Below are 15,844 nucleotides of genomic sequence, written 5' to 3' on the forward strand. Positions count from 1 at the left end.
ATATTTTATGAGTATTTAATTATTTGATAATCTAGAACTGTATTTTTGATTATTTGATTATCTTGTTTAGAAAAAAAATTAATGATTCTGTGATTATATTGTTTAAAAAATTGTGATTATATGATCACTCGGACACCCCCATGAGGGTCCTCACAAAATCTAATCTCTATTGAATATAACTGAATATAATACAAATGTTAAAAGGGCAAATCAAACATAAAGTTGTATAGCATAGCTCTTAAACACAAACACACAACACATGTTGTAGATAACCGTACTTGGTAGAGACGCACATAAATGTTTTGTGATATGTTCTCAAACACATTCAAACATTTGATTATATAATATAACCAAACAATTTTCACTGATCTATTTTGAATCCGTTTTTCTGATGAATGAACAATAATTTCATATGGTAGAACAGATGCATTATGTCAAAAACATTATTTTTTTAGCAATTACTATATTTACATAATATGAGTATATCTTTGCATTTTTGTTCAAAACCTTATTGATGAAGACACATTTTTATTTACAAATTATAGTTTGGCCGCTACTCATGTGTATTTATACTAGTTAAATTACCCCCAAGGTGTGTATCTTTGAGATGAACTATAGAGATCATACCAGTTAATTAACAAAACAAAATATCTATCAATAGTATATATCTCCCCTAGATACAATATATTATATTTCTCTAATTCTATGGAAATTTATCCCTTTTCGAACCCATTGTATAAAAAAAATTAATCAACGTGTGGTTGCTGGTGATCTCAGAAGATCATTGGATGGTTTTAAGGGTCGTGACCTTTTTGGCTGACTGGATGAACCAACATATGATAACAGGTTTAATGAAATTGACAACTTCGTGCAATGTGAAAGGCACTCGAAGGGGATTTTCGGTAAACCAAAAAAGAAAGTCTTTTTAATCATTAGAGAAACAGATTCTTACATAGTTACTCGTGGATTATCGGATTTATCCAATCTCGAGGCGGCTCGAACTTTAAAATTGATAATTTAACTATCTCGATTGGATAAATCCGATAATCCACTGGTATCAATGTAAGAATCTATATATACAATATATTATTTTTATTAATTTTTAATAACCTACATAGGTTATTACGAGTTTCATTTCATTCGTAACTTTGTATATCAATCACTTAAAGCTGTTCAAGAATACCTTAATAGTTAATTTAGTTCTAATGGATACTAAAGTATGCACATATGAAATAACTAAATCAGAGACCGAATATTGTCCTTCATTTCTAAATTCTTGACAGTAGCTTGCTGTTATGGTGTTAATCGAGCAGCTACTTTAAATGTATAACCAGCTCAGTAGTTATGACATATCACGTGTGCAAATTATCTGTTTACGAAATTTTTTGTTATCAAAAACACTAAGGTTCACCTAGATGTATGTGGCCTTAATAAACTGTGGCAAATACTGGTTTCCAATAATTCTATTAAAATACTTAAAAATTATTTTCTTGAACAAATGTGTTGTGACTGTTTTATAATTATCATAATTGTTTAGGAACGAACACTGGTAAAAATAAAATGACTCAAATCACAGAACTCGGAGAAATATTAAAAAATGGAAAGTCCGTAATCAAATGGCAAAATTAAGAGCTCAACCACACTACATAAATGAATAACAATTTTCATATTCCTGATTTTGTACAAACATTTGCTTATGTCGAAAATGGTACATTTGTATATTGAACCTGGTTTATGGCTAGTTAAACCTCTCACTTGTATAAAATCGCATGAAATTCCATTATATTGACGCCAATGTGTGTACAAAGCAAATAAATATAATAGGTTAAATTGTCATAGAAAAAGTATACATCAGTAAACATTGAAAATAGTCTTAATCACTATAAAAATAAAATAAAAAAAGACATATAGACAAAGCATAATGGCAAAAACGAAAGCGAGAAAACACAAATTTACCATAGCACAATAACACAATGACATGCTGTATAACTACCAAGCCACGTCAAATGGATATTGGGATTGACGTTTAGGAATCAACTCTCATAAAAGGGGTTAGTACATATTTGAGCTTTTTCCTTGCCAAGCATGACACTCACACATAACATATGGTTAAGATGAAATATTGTTATCACTATAACATTGTGTAAATTCAGAAATTATTTCGATGTTTTTATTAATGCAAATAATGCGACTGAGTGAGTATCCCAATAACAAGAACTCACATTTTCCTAGCTGGTTTTTTTTGAAAGAAATTACATTTATTTTATTTGAAGCATTTATGAAGGATTGCCATATCTGTGTTTGTAACTTCTGTCTTTTCTATTTGCTCTGCTAGGTCTGCATAAATTGAGTCTTTTCGAAGTGCTTTGAGAAATTCATTAAATCCCTGTTCATTTTTACGCAAAAGCATGTCCATCAAATTCCTGTTCTTTTCTTGTGGTGTTTTACCCGATTCTATCTTCTTCCCATCATCAACTGACACTACCTCTCTTGATATTAGATGATCTACTATGCTTTCATGTTGTATATCAGTAATAACCTTAACGTAATTCTTTTGTAGACGAACTTTATACAATGGAACATTCCAAACTGAAAGGCCTACAAAATTTAAAAAGAGAGATTTCATTTTCTTAATCTTAGAATGATAGAATGATGAAATTTTACAAAACACAATGTGTTCTACCTTTTTGTATCAACATCAAAGGAAAGCAGAAAATTTACCCCAATTATACTATTCCTTCTACAGTAAAATATGGCCTTAACACATAATGTGATGAGATATATTCTATCCATGGTGTTAAGTAGATTCTTAACAATTATAAAGATCTACTGCTTAATCTCGGATCATAATCTTTGAAATTCTCTAGCAACATTAAGACTTTTCATTTTACTATGCTTTACACTGCTATGTTCATGATATTCTATGGTCAATTGAAAGATCGACTTCGCCCTCTCATTAATCAGAGCTTTTTGTATATCATGTATATATAAATTGTAATCGTAGATACAAATTTCTTGTTTTTGGTTATAAATATATATTCTTATTTTGTAAAGTAGCATACTCATTCTACCAGAATATATACCGAACATGATACTACTAAAATGCTTGACTTTTTGATCGACAAAATATTTGTTGAGTTTGGAAAATGATAATTCAACAGAAATTCGATATTCCAATGGGTACTTATTGTGCACCCTTACTGGCCAATTTGTGTTTGTACTCGTATGAAGCAGAATTCATTTTGAACCTTTTAAAAGACAAAAAGTAAAATCACCTTGCAAATTTCTTTTATTTTACTTTTAGATATACTGATGATGTCCTATCACTGAATAACCCATATTTCAGCAAGTACTTACATCTGATATATCCCAGTGAAGTTGAAATTAAGAATACTACTGGCATTAGAAGGACTACTTCATATCATAATCTTTTCCTCAATATTAACAATGGTCAACTTCACACTAAAATCTATTTGAAACGGGTCGATTTAAACTTCCCAATTATCATTATACAGACTTCATATCCAAAAGTGTGCTCCTACCCTAAAACTGCTCCAACAAAATTATGAGGAGGATATATTATTAGTTACATAGTGTGCTAGTTACCTTATACGATATATATGGGGTCAGTGAATTTCAAATGGGGTGAGAGCGAAACCGCATGTGGAATTTATTGACACCATACATATTGTATTAGGACACTAGCACACTATGTAACGAATTTATCTCACCGACTTTCTTAACATGTGATATTTAGACAAGTGGCCTATAAAAATGATCAACTCTTCAATACCGTTAAGTATTAAGAATCTACTTCCATTATTCTATACAAAGAAAAATACCAACAATAACAATTTGTTAGCCTTAAATGTGTTTTATTAATTTATTTCAAATACATAAAAATATGAGAGAGAAACAAGTATGTGTCCATTATAAATGTATGCTCCACTTGGATTATTATTTTCTATGTTCAATGAACAGTGAACTTGGGGTAAAAAAATTAATTTGGAATTAAATACAAAATATAATCATCGGGAACATGTACTTCGTTTGAAATTAATTGGATTTCAACTTCAACAAACACTTAACCCAGTTTAATCTGAACCGGGAACGAGAGACGGACGGCGGGACGGAGAAATGTACAGACAAACAAACAGACGGACGGCGGGACGGAGAAATGTACAGACAAACGAACAGACGGACGACCGGACGGAGAAATGTACAGACAAACGAACAGACGGACGACCGGAGGGAGAAATATACAGACAAACGAACAGACGTACGAACGAACGGACACACACACAGAAATAACATAATAATCATGGTTTGGGCATACACACAGTCAACAATACTTCATAATTATCATTTGTCAATAAACATTTTTTTTTTCTATAAGCTGTATCACTATTGAATAAAGAATTACAGGTAATACCAAGAACTTCAACTTTTATTGCCTTTATGTCAGCAACTAATGGATAATTTAGGCATTATATTACCTATTAAACAAGTTGATACGGATAGAGATGTTTAGTGTATTAACAGAGATGGCTTTAATTTTACATAAGAACTATTTTAATGCATTATTTTCTTTAATTGATACGTATTAATCCATAGATGGTTTGAAAGTTCAGATGTTTCATTAATACCAATTCTTTAATACACATTTATTGTATATATAAGGTTTATTTATACACAGCTATTGTATATATAAAGTTTATTCTTGATGCAGTGTAGATGTGTTTAGCTTAATGTGGGAAACTATTGACGAACAATTTATTTCTCATATATATGCAGTGTTATTGATTTTCGCATCATTCAGTGGAATTTGATTTTCTATTGTTTCAAAATGTATCAAGCCAAAAAGAAATCAAACCCATCTGAGGAACTTTTTGCATCTATAAAGTATTATCAAATCAAATACACTATGTGTCGTATGTCACACTAACATGCGCAGAGGTACCAAAATATTTTATGTTTCAGTATAAACATTCGTTGCTTGTGTTTATGACCCCTTTATTCATACCTTCATTTTCAGCAGATACTAATGTTGGACTTGGACTGATATCGTGTGTTACACATTCCAAATCATTAGCGATATCTTCGTATCCATAATTACGTAATCCATCAACAAACACACTGTAAGCAGGTTCTCTCCTTTTAATCACAATATCCAGCAATGCTTTGTTCTGGTCATCATGTCGAGGATAATGTTCAACATCAAGTCTGTCGTCTGCTGATATCACCAGATGTGTCATCATATGGTCTAAAATTTGGCTGGTTTGTATGTTATGTATGATTCTATCTTCATTATCTTTGATTCTATCTGTAATCAAAAAGATTTATTATTCATTAAATCATTAGTGTATTATAACTTTTTTCACATATGATATGCAATGTTAGAGAAAAAAAGGATATAGATTCCTTTAAAACTATATCTTTACATTAAAATGTTCTCTTATTTTATTATGCAACCAACAGATAACACGGATATTGGCTTTTTTTTATAACTTTTTTGGATTCGAGCGTCACTGATGAGTCTTTTGTAGACGAAACGCGCGTCTGGCGTATATACAAAATTTAGTCCTGGTATCTATGATGAGTTTATTTACAACCAATGGGTTGATGCCACTGCTGGTGGAGATTTATTTCCCCGAGGGTATCACAAGCCCAGTAGTCAGCACTTTGTGTACTGACATGAATTATCATTGATATTGTTATACATGTATTTATAAATTAACTGTTTACAAAATTTAGAATTTTTTGAAATAATAAGGCTTTTCTACCTCAGGCATAGATTACCTTAGTTGTATTTGGCAACACTTTTAGGAATTGTGGATCTCAATGCTCTTCAACTTTGTACTTTATTTGGCTTTTTTTTTTTTTACTTTTTTGGTTTCTGGCGTCACTAATGAGTTTTTTGTAGATGAAACGCGCGTCTGGCCTATATACAAAATTTAGTCCTGGTATCTATGATAAGTTTATTTACAACCACTGTGTCGATGCCACTGCTGGTGGAGATTTATTTCCCCGAGGGTATCACAAGTCCAGTAGTCAGAACTTTTTGTGCTGACATGAATTTTCATTGATATTGTTATATTTATAAATTAACTGTTTACAAAATTTTGAATTTTTTGAAATAATAAGGCTTTTCTACCTCATGCATAGATTACCTTAGCTGTATTTGGCAACACTTTTAGGAATTTTGGATCTCAATGCTCTTTAACTTTGTACTTTATTTGGCTTTTTTTTTAAACTTTTTTGGATTCGAGTGTATATACAAAATTTAGTCCTGGTATCTATGATGAGTTTATTTATGTTAACAAGGGCACTGTCTGCATATTTTTTTGGAAGGCGAAGAGACTGATGCATACAAAGCAAATATTCATAGTTTGTGAATTTCCATAAATTTTATCTTGTAGATTCAGAGACATTTGAAAAAGTGTATGGCAAATGAACAATTATGATCAATGCTAATTAATGATACTAATAAATATTTCACAGGCTAAACAGCCTGTACCGATTCTAGCAGCTTTTCAGTTTTGTAATGAGTTCAAATGTTTTTTGTTTTACTGTGTTTTTTTTATGTAAGTTAATATACGGGAAAAAAAACAACAATAATTGTTATTAATTTACTTGAGGTAAGATAATATAAATTTCTTTTTTTCAAAGCTAGTACGATAAATATTTTATGTTTGATGGATCGTATAGTTTAAAATACTTTCTATTATTCAAAAGACTTACAGACATAATATGTTTACCCACTTTGAAATAGTATTACCTGTTACTGTTTCTACAGCTCTCAGTGTTTTCGGATCAACATTCTTTACAACCTCCTCTAAACACCGTGCACCTTTTCTACTATTTACCAAAGCTTGTTCAAGGACACGTATTGTAGGTCGTACTAATTTGTCTCTCCTCCAAGTAAATAAGACTTCCTTACTCTGGGCAGTCAAGTCACAATTACATTTGTCTATATTCTCTAAATCTGCTATGGACAATCCAAGTTCTGTTCCTAGTTGAAAGACCATTTTACCAATCTGTGGTGATATGTTATCTAATATTTCATCTGTAGGAATTGAATCTAAGATATCGTCTGGAATATCTGTATGAAAAACATATGTATTATGCTTCCAAAAATAGAAATAAGGTAAACATTGGGAGGAATTCTTTCTATGAAATACTTCCGAACACTGGAACTACTAAAAACTACTCTGTTTTATGATGTAACAATGCTGCTTGCCTTTTCAGCACAAGACACATATATATTTAAATATAATGCATCTAGTAATTTTATTAAATCATACGTGTGACCTTCCTGATTTAGAAACAATCTAAACAAAATATGAAAATGAATTCGATCTTTTCTTTGACTTATTTACAGTTGGGTTAAAAATGGCAAAAAGGTTTAAACAAGCATGTGTCCATAGTACACGGATGCCCCACTCGCATAATCATTTTCTATGTCCAGTGGACCGTGAAATTGGGGTCAAAAGTCTAATTTGGCAATTAAATTAGAAAGATCATATCGTAGGGAACATGTGTACTAAATTTGAAGTTAATTGGACTTCAACTTCATCAAAAACTACCTTGACCAACAACTTTCACCTGAAACTTGCCCTATCCTTTTTTATGTTCAGTGGACCGTGAAATTGGGGTCAAAAGTCTAATTTGGCAATTAAATTAGACAGATCAACCATAGGGAATCAAAAACTACCTTGACCAAAAACTTTAACCTGAAACTTGCACTATCCTTTTCTATGTTCAGTGGACCGTGAAATTGGGGTCAAAAGTCTAATTTGGCAATTAAATTAGAAAGATCAACCATAGGGAACATGTGTACTAAGTTTGAAATTGATTGGACTTCAACTTCATCAAAACTACCTTGACCAAAAACTTTAACCTGAAACTTGCACTATTATTTTCTATGTTCAGTGGACCGTGAAATTGGGGTCAAAAGTCTAATTTGGCAATTAAATTAGAAAGATCATATCATAGGTAACATGTGTACTAAGTTTGAAGTAGATTGGACTTCAACCTCATCAAAAGCTACCTTGACCAAAAACTTTAACCTGAAACTTGCACTATCCTTTTCTATGTTCAGTGGACCGTGAAATTGGGGTCAAAAGTCTAATTTGGCAATTAAATTAGAAAGATCATATCATAGGGAACATGTGTACTAAGTTTGAAGTTGATTGGACTTCAACTTCATCAAAAACTACCTTGACCAAAAACTTTAACCTGAAACTTGCACAATCATTTTCTATGTTCAGTGGACCGTGAAATTGGGGCCAAAAGTCTAATTTGGCAATTAAATTAGAAAGATCATATCATAGGGAACATGTTTACTAAGTTTGAATTTGATTGGACTTCAACTTAATCAAAAACTACCTCGACCAAAAACTTCAACCTGACATGGGACAGACGAACGAACAGACAGACGGACGAACGAACAGACAGACGGACGAACGGACACACAGACCAGAAAACATAATGCCCCAACTACTATCGTAGACGGGGCATAAAAATGACTTCTCTGAGGGTTTTAAGGGAACATATTTAGTCCTGAGCTAGCCTTTATATGTATAAAAAATAAACACAGGGTAACACGTTTCTCATCAATATAAAATGCTGCAAAGGCACTGTATTAAAATAGTTGGAAGGCAAAAGCAAGTCTATGAACAAATAGCATTGATTACACAATATATCAATAATTTTACATATACATAACTGTATAAAATATAGTGCTGACCACCGGGGGATTTGTGGCACTATCATGCCATTGGAAACAAAATGTGTACAAGCAATGGCATTGACCAAATGGTGGTAACAATTGATCAAGGTTACAAGGCTTATATTGTATTGCAAATCACACGCTATTGACTACATAGACTCGTAAGTAACTTTCCAACTTAGAACAGTTGTAGGACCAAAGTAAACAAATGTACTTATATGTAATGTAATGTAAACTAATGTTTTTTTCTGTATACCTTTGTCCAACTTAGGTGATACCAGAATAAATGATATATAGTTAAGTATCACATGTATCACTCGAAAGAATTGAATTTCTTCTTTGGTACAAATTTAAATCATAATTGTACCATTTTCATGTGTTTGGCAAAATATTATGGACCATACATGCAAAATGGTGCAATTAATACAAACAGCATAAAATCATAACAATTAATACCAACAGCATAAAATCATAACAATTAATACACACAGCATATACTTATAACAATAAGTGCTCACAATCAAGTTCATTGCGCAGTTAAACTTAATATGTTGATTAACAACAAATGCATGTTACGCAGTTAAACTTAATATGTTGATTTACAACAAATGCACGTTACGCAGTAAAACTTAATATGTTGATTAACAACAAATGCACGTTACGCAGTTGAACTTAATATGTTGATTAACAACATATGCATGTGACGCAGTTAAACTTATGTTAGAAAATTCAGGAAACGTCAGAAACTAACTCTAGGTGTACCATCATCGAGAACGCTAAAAGTGAAACATTTCAATGTATGGGATGTATAAATACAATGGAACGTACGGAACTTTGTAAACAAAAACACAAAACTTAATCAAAACCATGCATGTGTAACACAAAGGTTAAGGTAATTGTATATATGTGTGAACTTTCCTCATTTAACATATTGCATCAAATGATGAGTGATCTATGACTTCCAGATGTTTGACAATCTCACAGACAAACCACTAAATATCTTCTTCAAATCTGTTTGGAGAGGGGATAATATAAGTACTTATAATCATGATCGAGTGAAAGAAGCCGGATTTATGTAAATATCTTCATAGTTCTAATAACTTACTAGACATCACTTGTTTTCTCCTCCGCATCTGTAAACGATTAATATCAGACATTAAATTGTTTCAATGAATAAGCAGCAAAAGCTTTTTCAAATGTTACACAATGTTTATATTAGACTATTGTCAACAGACGAGCTAAAGGAATGAATCATACCCCCTTCTAAACCAGAAATCATACTTAAACAATATGCTTAGACAAAAGGCTTTCAGAGTGACAGCAAACCGGATTTTCCTACAGAGGTCGAACAGTTGAGCAAGTATGGACACAACATTTAAGCTCAAAACAGCTCTGAATTTGGATTGTGATTGAATATTTAAAACAGATTAGTATCTAACTTATAAGGAATATGATGTTTGTAAATCTGAACCCCAAACAGGATCATGTAAAAATTAAACATTAACACACACAACAAAAATAAAATACCACATAAAAACTTTAGACATCTACTTTCATAACACACATGACTTAAACAAAATAGTTGTAAAGAAATTTTGAAAACTAATGACTAAAATTAATTGAACAGAATCCATATACTTTATTTTATCATTACTGGTTCATGGAACAAGTTTGAGTTACTGTGGGTTCATTTATTTTCGTGGGTACCAATTTTCGTGGATAGAGGAAAAATCACATGTTCGTTGATATTAAATTTCGTGGTTTCGGCAAAGTCTACATACAAACCTATAGAAAATATGTTTTTCGTTGAACATTTAATTTCGTGGTTCACCTGTACCCACGAAATCCACGAAAATTGGTATCCAACGAATAATAATGAATCCACAGTATTTCCATTTGAACAGATATTTTTTAACTGATAAAACAAACAGTTCTGTAAAATTAGATATGATTTACCCACTTAAATTAGATATGATGTTACGCAATGTATATCTTTTTTCAAATTTTAATCAAATATAATTAATAGTTCCAACTATTATTTCTTTCATTTGTCACAAACTAATATAGATCTGCAACTTATCAATCAACAACTTTATCTACACAATGTAATGTAATGAAATATATCCTTTAATACAAAGATAATTATCTAATTAAAGGAGTTCACTTCATCTAAAAAATATATATATAGCATTCAGAAAATGGGTGGAGTTGGAGGGTAAGAACAAAAAAACAGAAGAAAAAGAGATGAAGAAAATGAATAATTTATCAGTATCATACATAGCTTACCATACATAAGGTATGCATTGTTAACTTCATTTCAGTTAAGCCTTTGGCCAAATCTCTAAAACGTATTCCATTGTTCTCTCTCAAATCAATAAGTGTTAAAAACTTGACCATTTGTGTATTTCTTGGGTAATTCTCTACCTTATCACTCCATTCTGTTTCTTCCATTTCAAGATGAAGAGCTAAATCATGTATCATGCGTGTCTCACAATTAGCAGACAGACGAAGTAACTCTATGTTATTAGGAAACTGAGATAATGCATCTTCACTCAAACCTTAAATTAATATATAACAAATATATATGATAACTTTTTACAAACACATTACATCAACATACAGCTTTAACAACATATAACATATTTATACAAGGATAACTATCATATTTCCTGAGAAAATTGTTAAACCTGTTTTTATAGCAAGATACATCTCCCATTTAATTGACTGTTGTTAACAGCCGCATTATATTGACAAAATTTGATGATAAATCCAAATACAGATAATTGAAAAACATGTGGTTGTCATTTGTTTATGTGTTTCATATTTGTTTTTCGTTCATTTTTTTACATAAATAAGGCCGTTTGTTTTCTTTTTTGAATTGTTTTGGATTGTCTTATCGGGGCCTGTTATAGCTGACTATGCGGTATGGGCTTTGCTCATTGTTGAAGGCCGTACAGTGACCTATAGTTGTTCATGTCTGTGTCATTTTGGTCTCTTGTGGATAGTTGTCTCATTGGCAATCATACCACATCTTCTGTTTTATATTGTCAATAATTTGTATCTAGCAATCAAATGATCATTTCAGTATACGACTTATTTATTTACATTATTCATAAAAACTGAGTTTGATATAAAATGAAAGTAGACGCAAATTTTATACGTAAACTGAATAACGCAACTTTTCACAAATTGTAATAGAACGCTGTATACTAAGCCCGCTCCACATGATATTAAATGGAACATCTCTCTGACATTCCTGGATCATGTACTATTAATCTTTCTCAAATTACAAAGTTTAAGTCGCCTTTAGAAATTGGTTGAAATGCATGATGTGTCTGTGATACAAAAACCAACAGAAGACTTGTGTTTATGTAATTGCATATTAAGATACGTCTTCTGAACTGTAACTTACGGATAGCTTCTTATTTTATTGTGAAATTTTAACTGAATGCACACTTGATTGGTGGATTATGTAAGCACAGTAGGCAATTCTTTCTTTTTTGACATTTGGTATTGTTCCACTTTAAGCTACAGAGATTTTCCAAAAGTTCAACATCAGTAATCAGCAATTTTTTTTCTAATTTAAAGCAGATATTTAGTTCATATATACGACTTTTTTTTAACGAGAAAACAAATTTCATTCAATTTCCCTCTAATGTATTATGCATCCATAAGTTTCCAATGATGCATAACAAGAACCAATTGGAGACCCGATAGTCTGTTCAAATATAAGTGTTATTGATTCCTTGCCATATTTAGCCTCTGAGGGCATAGTCTCAATGTATATTTTCAGAATGTTTGTTATTTTCAGTGTATTTCTTTTTAAGATCATATGAGGAGTTAGAGTCATCTTATTTTTGTTTTGGATCATAGCAGGAAGTTCTTCACAAATTCGATTTTTGATGACGAAAAAAAAAGAACTTTGTTTCTATCATTCCTATTTTTGTAATAAAAAAACCAACTCACTGTTTAATGAAAAGATGTAACTGACCTGTGAATGGGTAATCGAACTTGGAATAATTCAGTGTCTAATGAAATCAAGAGTTAAATAGTAAAAGAAGTTTATAACGAAACCCAAGAGCATTTAAATCCAATAATTCTCATATGTTATATCATATACATCTAAGGTATCGTAGGGGTTGACACCTTCGTCATTGTTCGTGGTTTAATAAGTTCAGTCAGTTAAGGAAGGAATCACTGAGAGCTCATGTCAATTCATTATTAATTATTTTGGTATTATTCTATCGATAAAAAAACACGAAGTTAAATACAAAACACATAACTATACCTGTACAATCCAGATCACACTGCTTTTGTTTCTATTAAAGGAAAACAAATATATAATTGTAAATTCAACATCTACAAGAAGCTGCACAGACACTAATTATAACAAAGCATATACTTAACACAACAATTTGAACTATTAACAGTATGACCCGAATTCGATTGATTAACATTGACATATCTTTCTGTAAATATCTTATTAGCTAACTGCAAACAGATTAACCAGAGAGCTGAAATGAACTCAATAAGGTAAACTCCCTTGTGAAATGTAAGTTATGTCTTAAAATTCCTTTTGAGCAAAAAGAACCATACCTTTTTAACAAATTGTACACATACATTTTAATGGATTACAAGTTAGCCAATCGTTAATTTACTTATTTTACTTTAATTGTTTGCTTTCCCAAAAATTATAGATTTTCTTTTCCATTTGTGGTCTCTTCACATGTTATTTTCTGTGTTCAGTGAAATTTGGGTCAAAACTCTAATTTGGCATTAAAATTAGAAAGATAATAGGGAACTTGTGTACAAACTTCAACTACATCTCTGTATTGTCATGATTGTGGTAGGGGGAATTAAATGATTACAAAATAACTTGTATATTCAATGCTAGTATACAAACCTGTTCCTGGTTCCAAACCTTCCAGTTGAGTGTAATGTCGTCACCATGTTTACAAACACACTCATCAGTTTTTAAAGCTAATCTTTTTTCTGGAAAGTAACAGATAAATCTTGAGCAGGAATACTCAGTGTGAAATGGTAGTTGACTGCGGACTTTTTCGTGGACAGTGGACTGATAAAATTCTGAAATCCTCTCCAATGTTAAATGCAAACATTCTCTGACACTAGTGGCTATCTCAGGTACTATCAGGCCCTTGGAGCGTTTATGGATTAGGTACAGTAAGATCTTGTTACCTTCTACACAAACAACAATATCATGCTCTTTATCAACTGATAACCCAACAAACCCAGAAAACATAAGTTTCCTTCCACGGTATTGCTTCAATGTCCACATACTAAGACATGCGCATATGAGACGATTTGGTAAGGCTGGAGGTATGATGGTTCCTTTGAAAACAAAGGCCAAACTAAGTGTCCTCTCTGGTGTACATTCTTGTCTCAAGAAATCTGTATCATTTCTTTGGGTAAGCATACAGGGTACAAAGAAGTGTTCTATTGGTAGCCGACTTCCTGTTTTTGTATCATATCTACGCTGTTCAGATACGATATCAAGGTGTATCAGCATATCAAATATATACTCTTTACATGGTAGAATCTGACAAAATTCTTCTTGCTCCCAAATCTGGTAGAGGTCTAATTTTTGTATCATTCCATTTTCAGACATCTTTTTGAAGGTTTTTCTTGTTTTATCTTCTTTTGGCCAGAATTCAACATCTATGAAAATGAAGGAAAAAAATCAATCTTATGACTTGAAATCAAAGTAAAAAAAATATTTATATAAAACGGTAATATGCTCACCTAGGTCAGGACATGAAAACAAAATTATCTTAATACTTTAATAAAATGTCCTATTTTAGGAGTAATTAAATTTTCTTTATTGAAGGGATTCAATGATCAAAATATTCTTTCTCATTTGGAAGACCATACCCCAATTAATATATTCTATATTTAGAAACCATGTACATGTAGTTCTATAATAATACCTACATCTTAATAACTAGGAAATATCAGTTTCAGTTTTAACTTTAAATTTTGCATAATTTTACAAAACGTAAATCAAAACATCCATTCTCTCCAAAACTTTACAACATGATAAAATAATTAGCTATAATTTAACAAGTAGTGACGCTATGAATACCTAAAGAGAAGATTAATTTTGACTAATTGTATAATAAAAAGTTCTTATAAAGTTTAAAAGATTAGTGAAAGGCATCAGTTAACAGTCCCCAGTTCTCTAAATGCCTGGTAAACAATATTTTGGTATGTTGATTTTTTACCAGCAATTTAATTATTACTAAATGAAAATATTTACACACCAGTAATAAAAGATCTCATAACTTCCACCATAAGAAGCGGACTGATGATAACATTATCTCTTAGCTGTGGTGTGTCAAAATAGACAATTTTCCCTAGAGAATGTTGATAATGTAGAAAATCGGTCAACTGCTCAGGAGACAGGACAGACACCTCGCTGATGTCATTTAATTCTTTAACTTCAACCAAAGACATAATTTGTTTCCCTTCTGCAACCAATTCAGCGATCTCAAGCTCCAGTGGAACACATGCATTCGGCATCCTTTCACCCCAGCATGGATGGTCGAATGTTAGTTCTGTTATTGTTTTCTTCAGAACCTCTATTTCTGGGTCAGCTTTATCTTTGGCATTGACAAATATTAAAGGTCTAAGGACCAGATGATGTTTTCCCTCGTGGTCTTTAAACAACTCCTCAATTCCACTGTAAAGCTCTTCACGTCGTGTCTCAACATTCTCCTATTAAAACATGAAAATGTCCCAGATAAATAAACCTGAGGGTGTAAAGAGCATGTATCGCGAACATGATGTATGTGCATCTTCAATGATGGAACATTCCAAATAGAAAATAACTAGATTTATCTTAAATATATAAAGTAGATACTCTTACAGGTCAATTATTACACTTTTAACCTAGCTTCTTTATTTCTAAAGATACCACTAGTAAAAAAAATGAAACATTTTAATAGATTGGCAATACATTTTAAACAGGTAGAAGAAGGTATTAATAGTTTAGTATGGAATAACCGTTTCACAAATGAAATCGGATATGTTCCTTACGTCGTAACTTAAATCCCCTACCCTTTCATGAATGTGACCTACCGAATTAGACTTTTTACC

General features: G+C 31.5%; 1 protein-coding gene across 1 annotated transcript in view; it reads right to left on the minus strand.

The window, feature by feature from the left end:
* Nucleotides 1-2,263: 2,263 nt before the first annotated feature.
* The window catches only part of LOC134718362 (uncharacterized), a 57,368-nt gene continuing 43,787 nt past the window's right edge, over nucleotides 2,264-15,844 (minus strand). The window contains exons 10-17 of the mRNA XM_063580859.1: nucleotides 15,010-15,463; nucleotides 13,635-14,407; nucleotides 13,020-13,050; nucleotides 11,018-11,289; nucleotides 9,837-9,864; nucleotides 6,779-7,102; nucleotides 5,024-5,323; nucleotides 2,264-2,598 (exon numbers count right to left, since the gene is read on the minus strand). Coding sequence (XP_063436929.1) covers nucleotides 2,264-2,598; nucleotides 5,024-5,323; nucleotides 6,779-7,102; nucleotides 9,837-9,864; nucleotides 11,018-11,289; nucleotides 13,020-13,050; nucleotides 13,635-14,407; nucleotides 15,010-15,463 — 2,517 coding nt within the window. The remainder of the gene's footprint in view (nucleotides 2,599-5,023; nucleotides 5,324-6,778; nucleotides 7,103-9,836; nucleotides 9,865-11,017; nucleotides 11,290-13,019; nucleotides 13,051-13,634; nucleotides 14,408-15,009; nucleotides 15,464-15,844) is intronic.

The sequence above is a fragment of the Mytilus trossulus genome, chromosome 5, assembly GCF_036588685.1.
Source record: "Mytilus trossulus isolate FHL-02 chromosome 5, PNRI_Mtr1.1.1.hap1, whole genome shotgun sequence".
Taxonomy (NCBI): Eukaryota; Metazoa; Mollusca; class Bivalvia; order Mytilida; family Mytilidae; genus Mytilus; species Mytilus trossulus.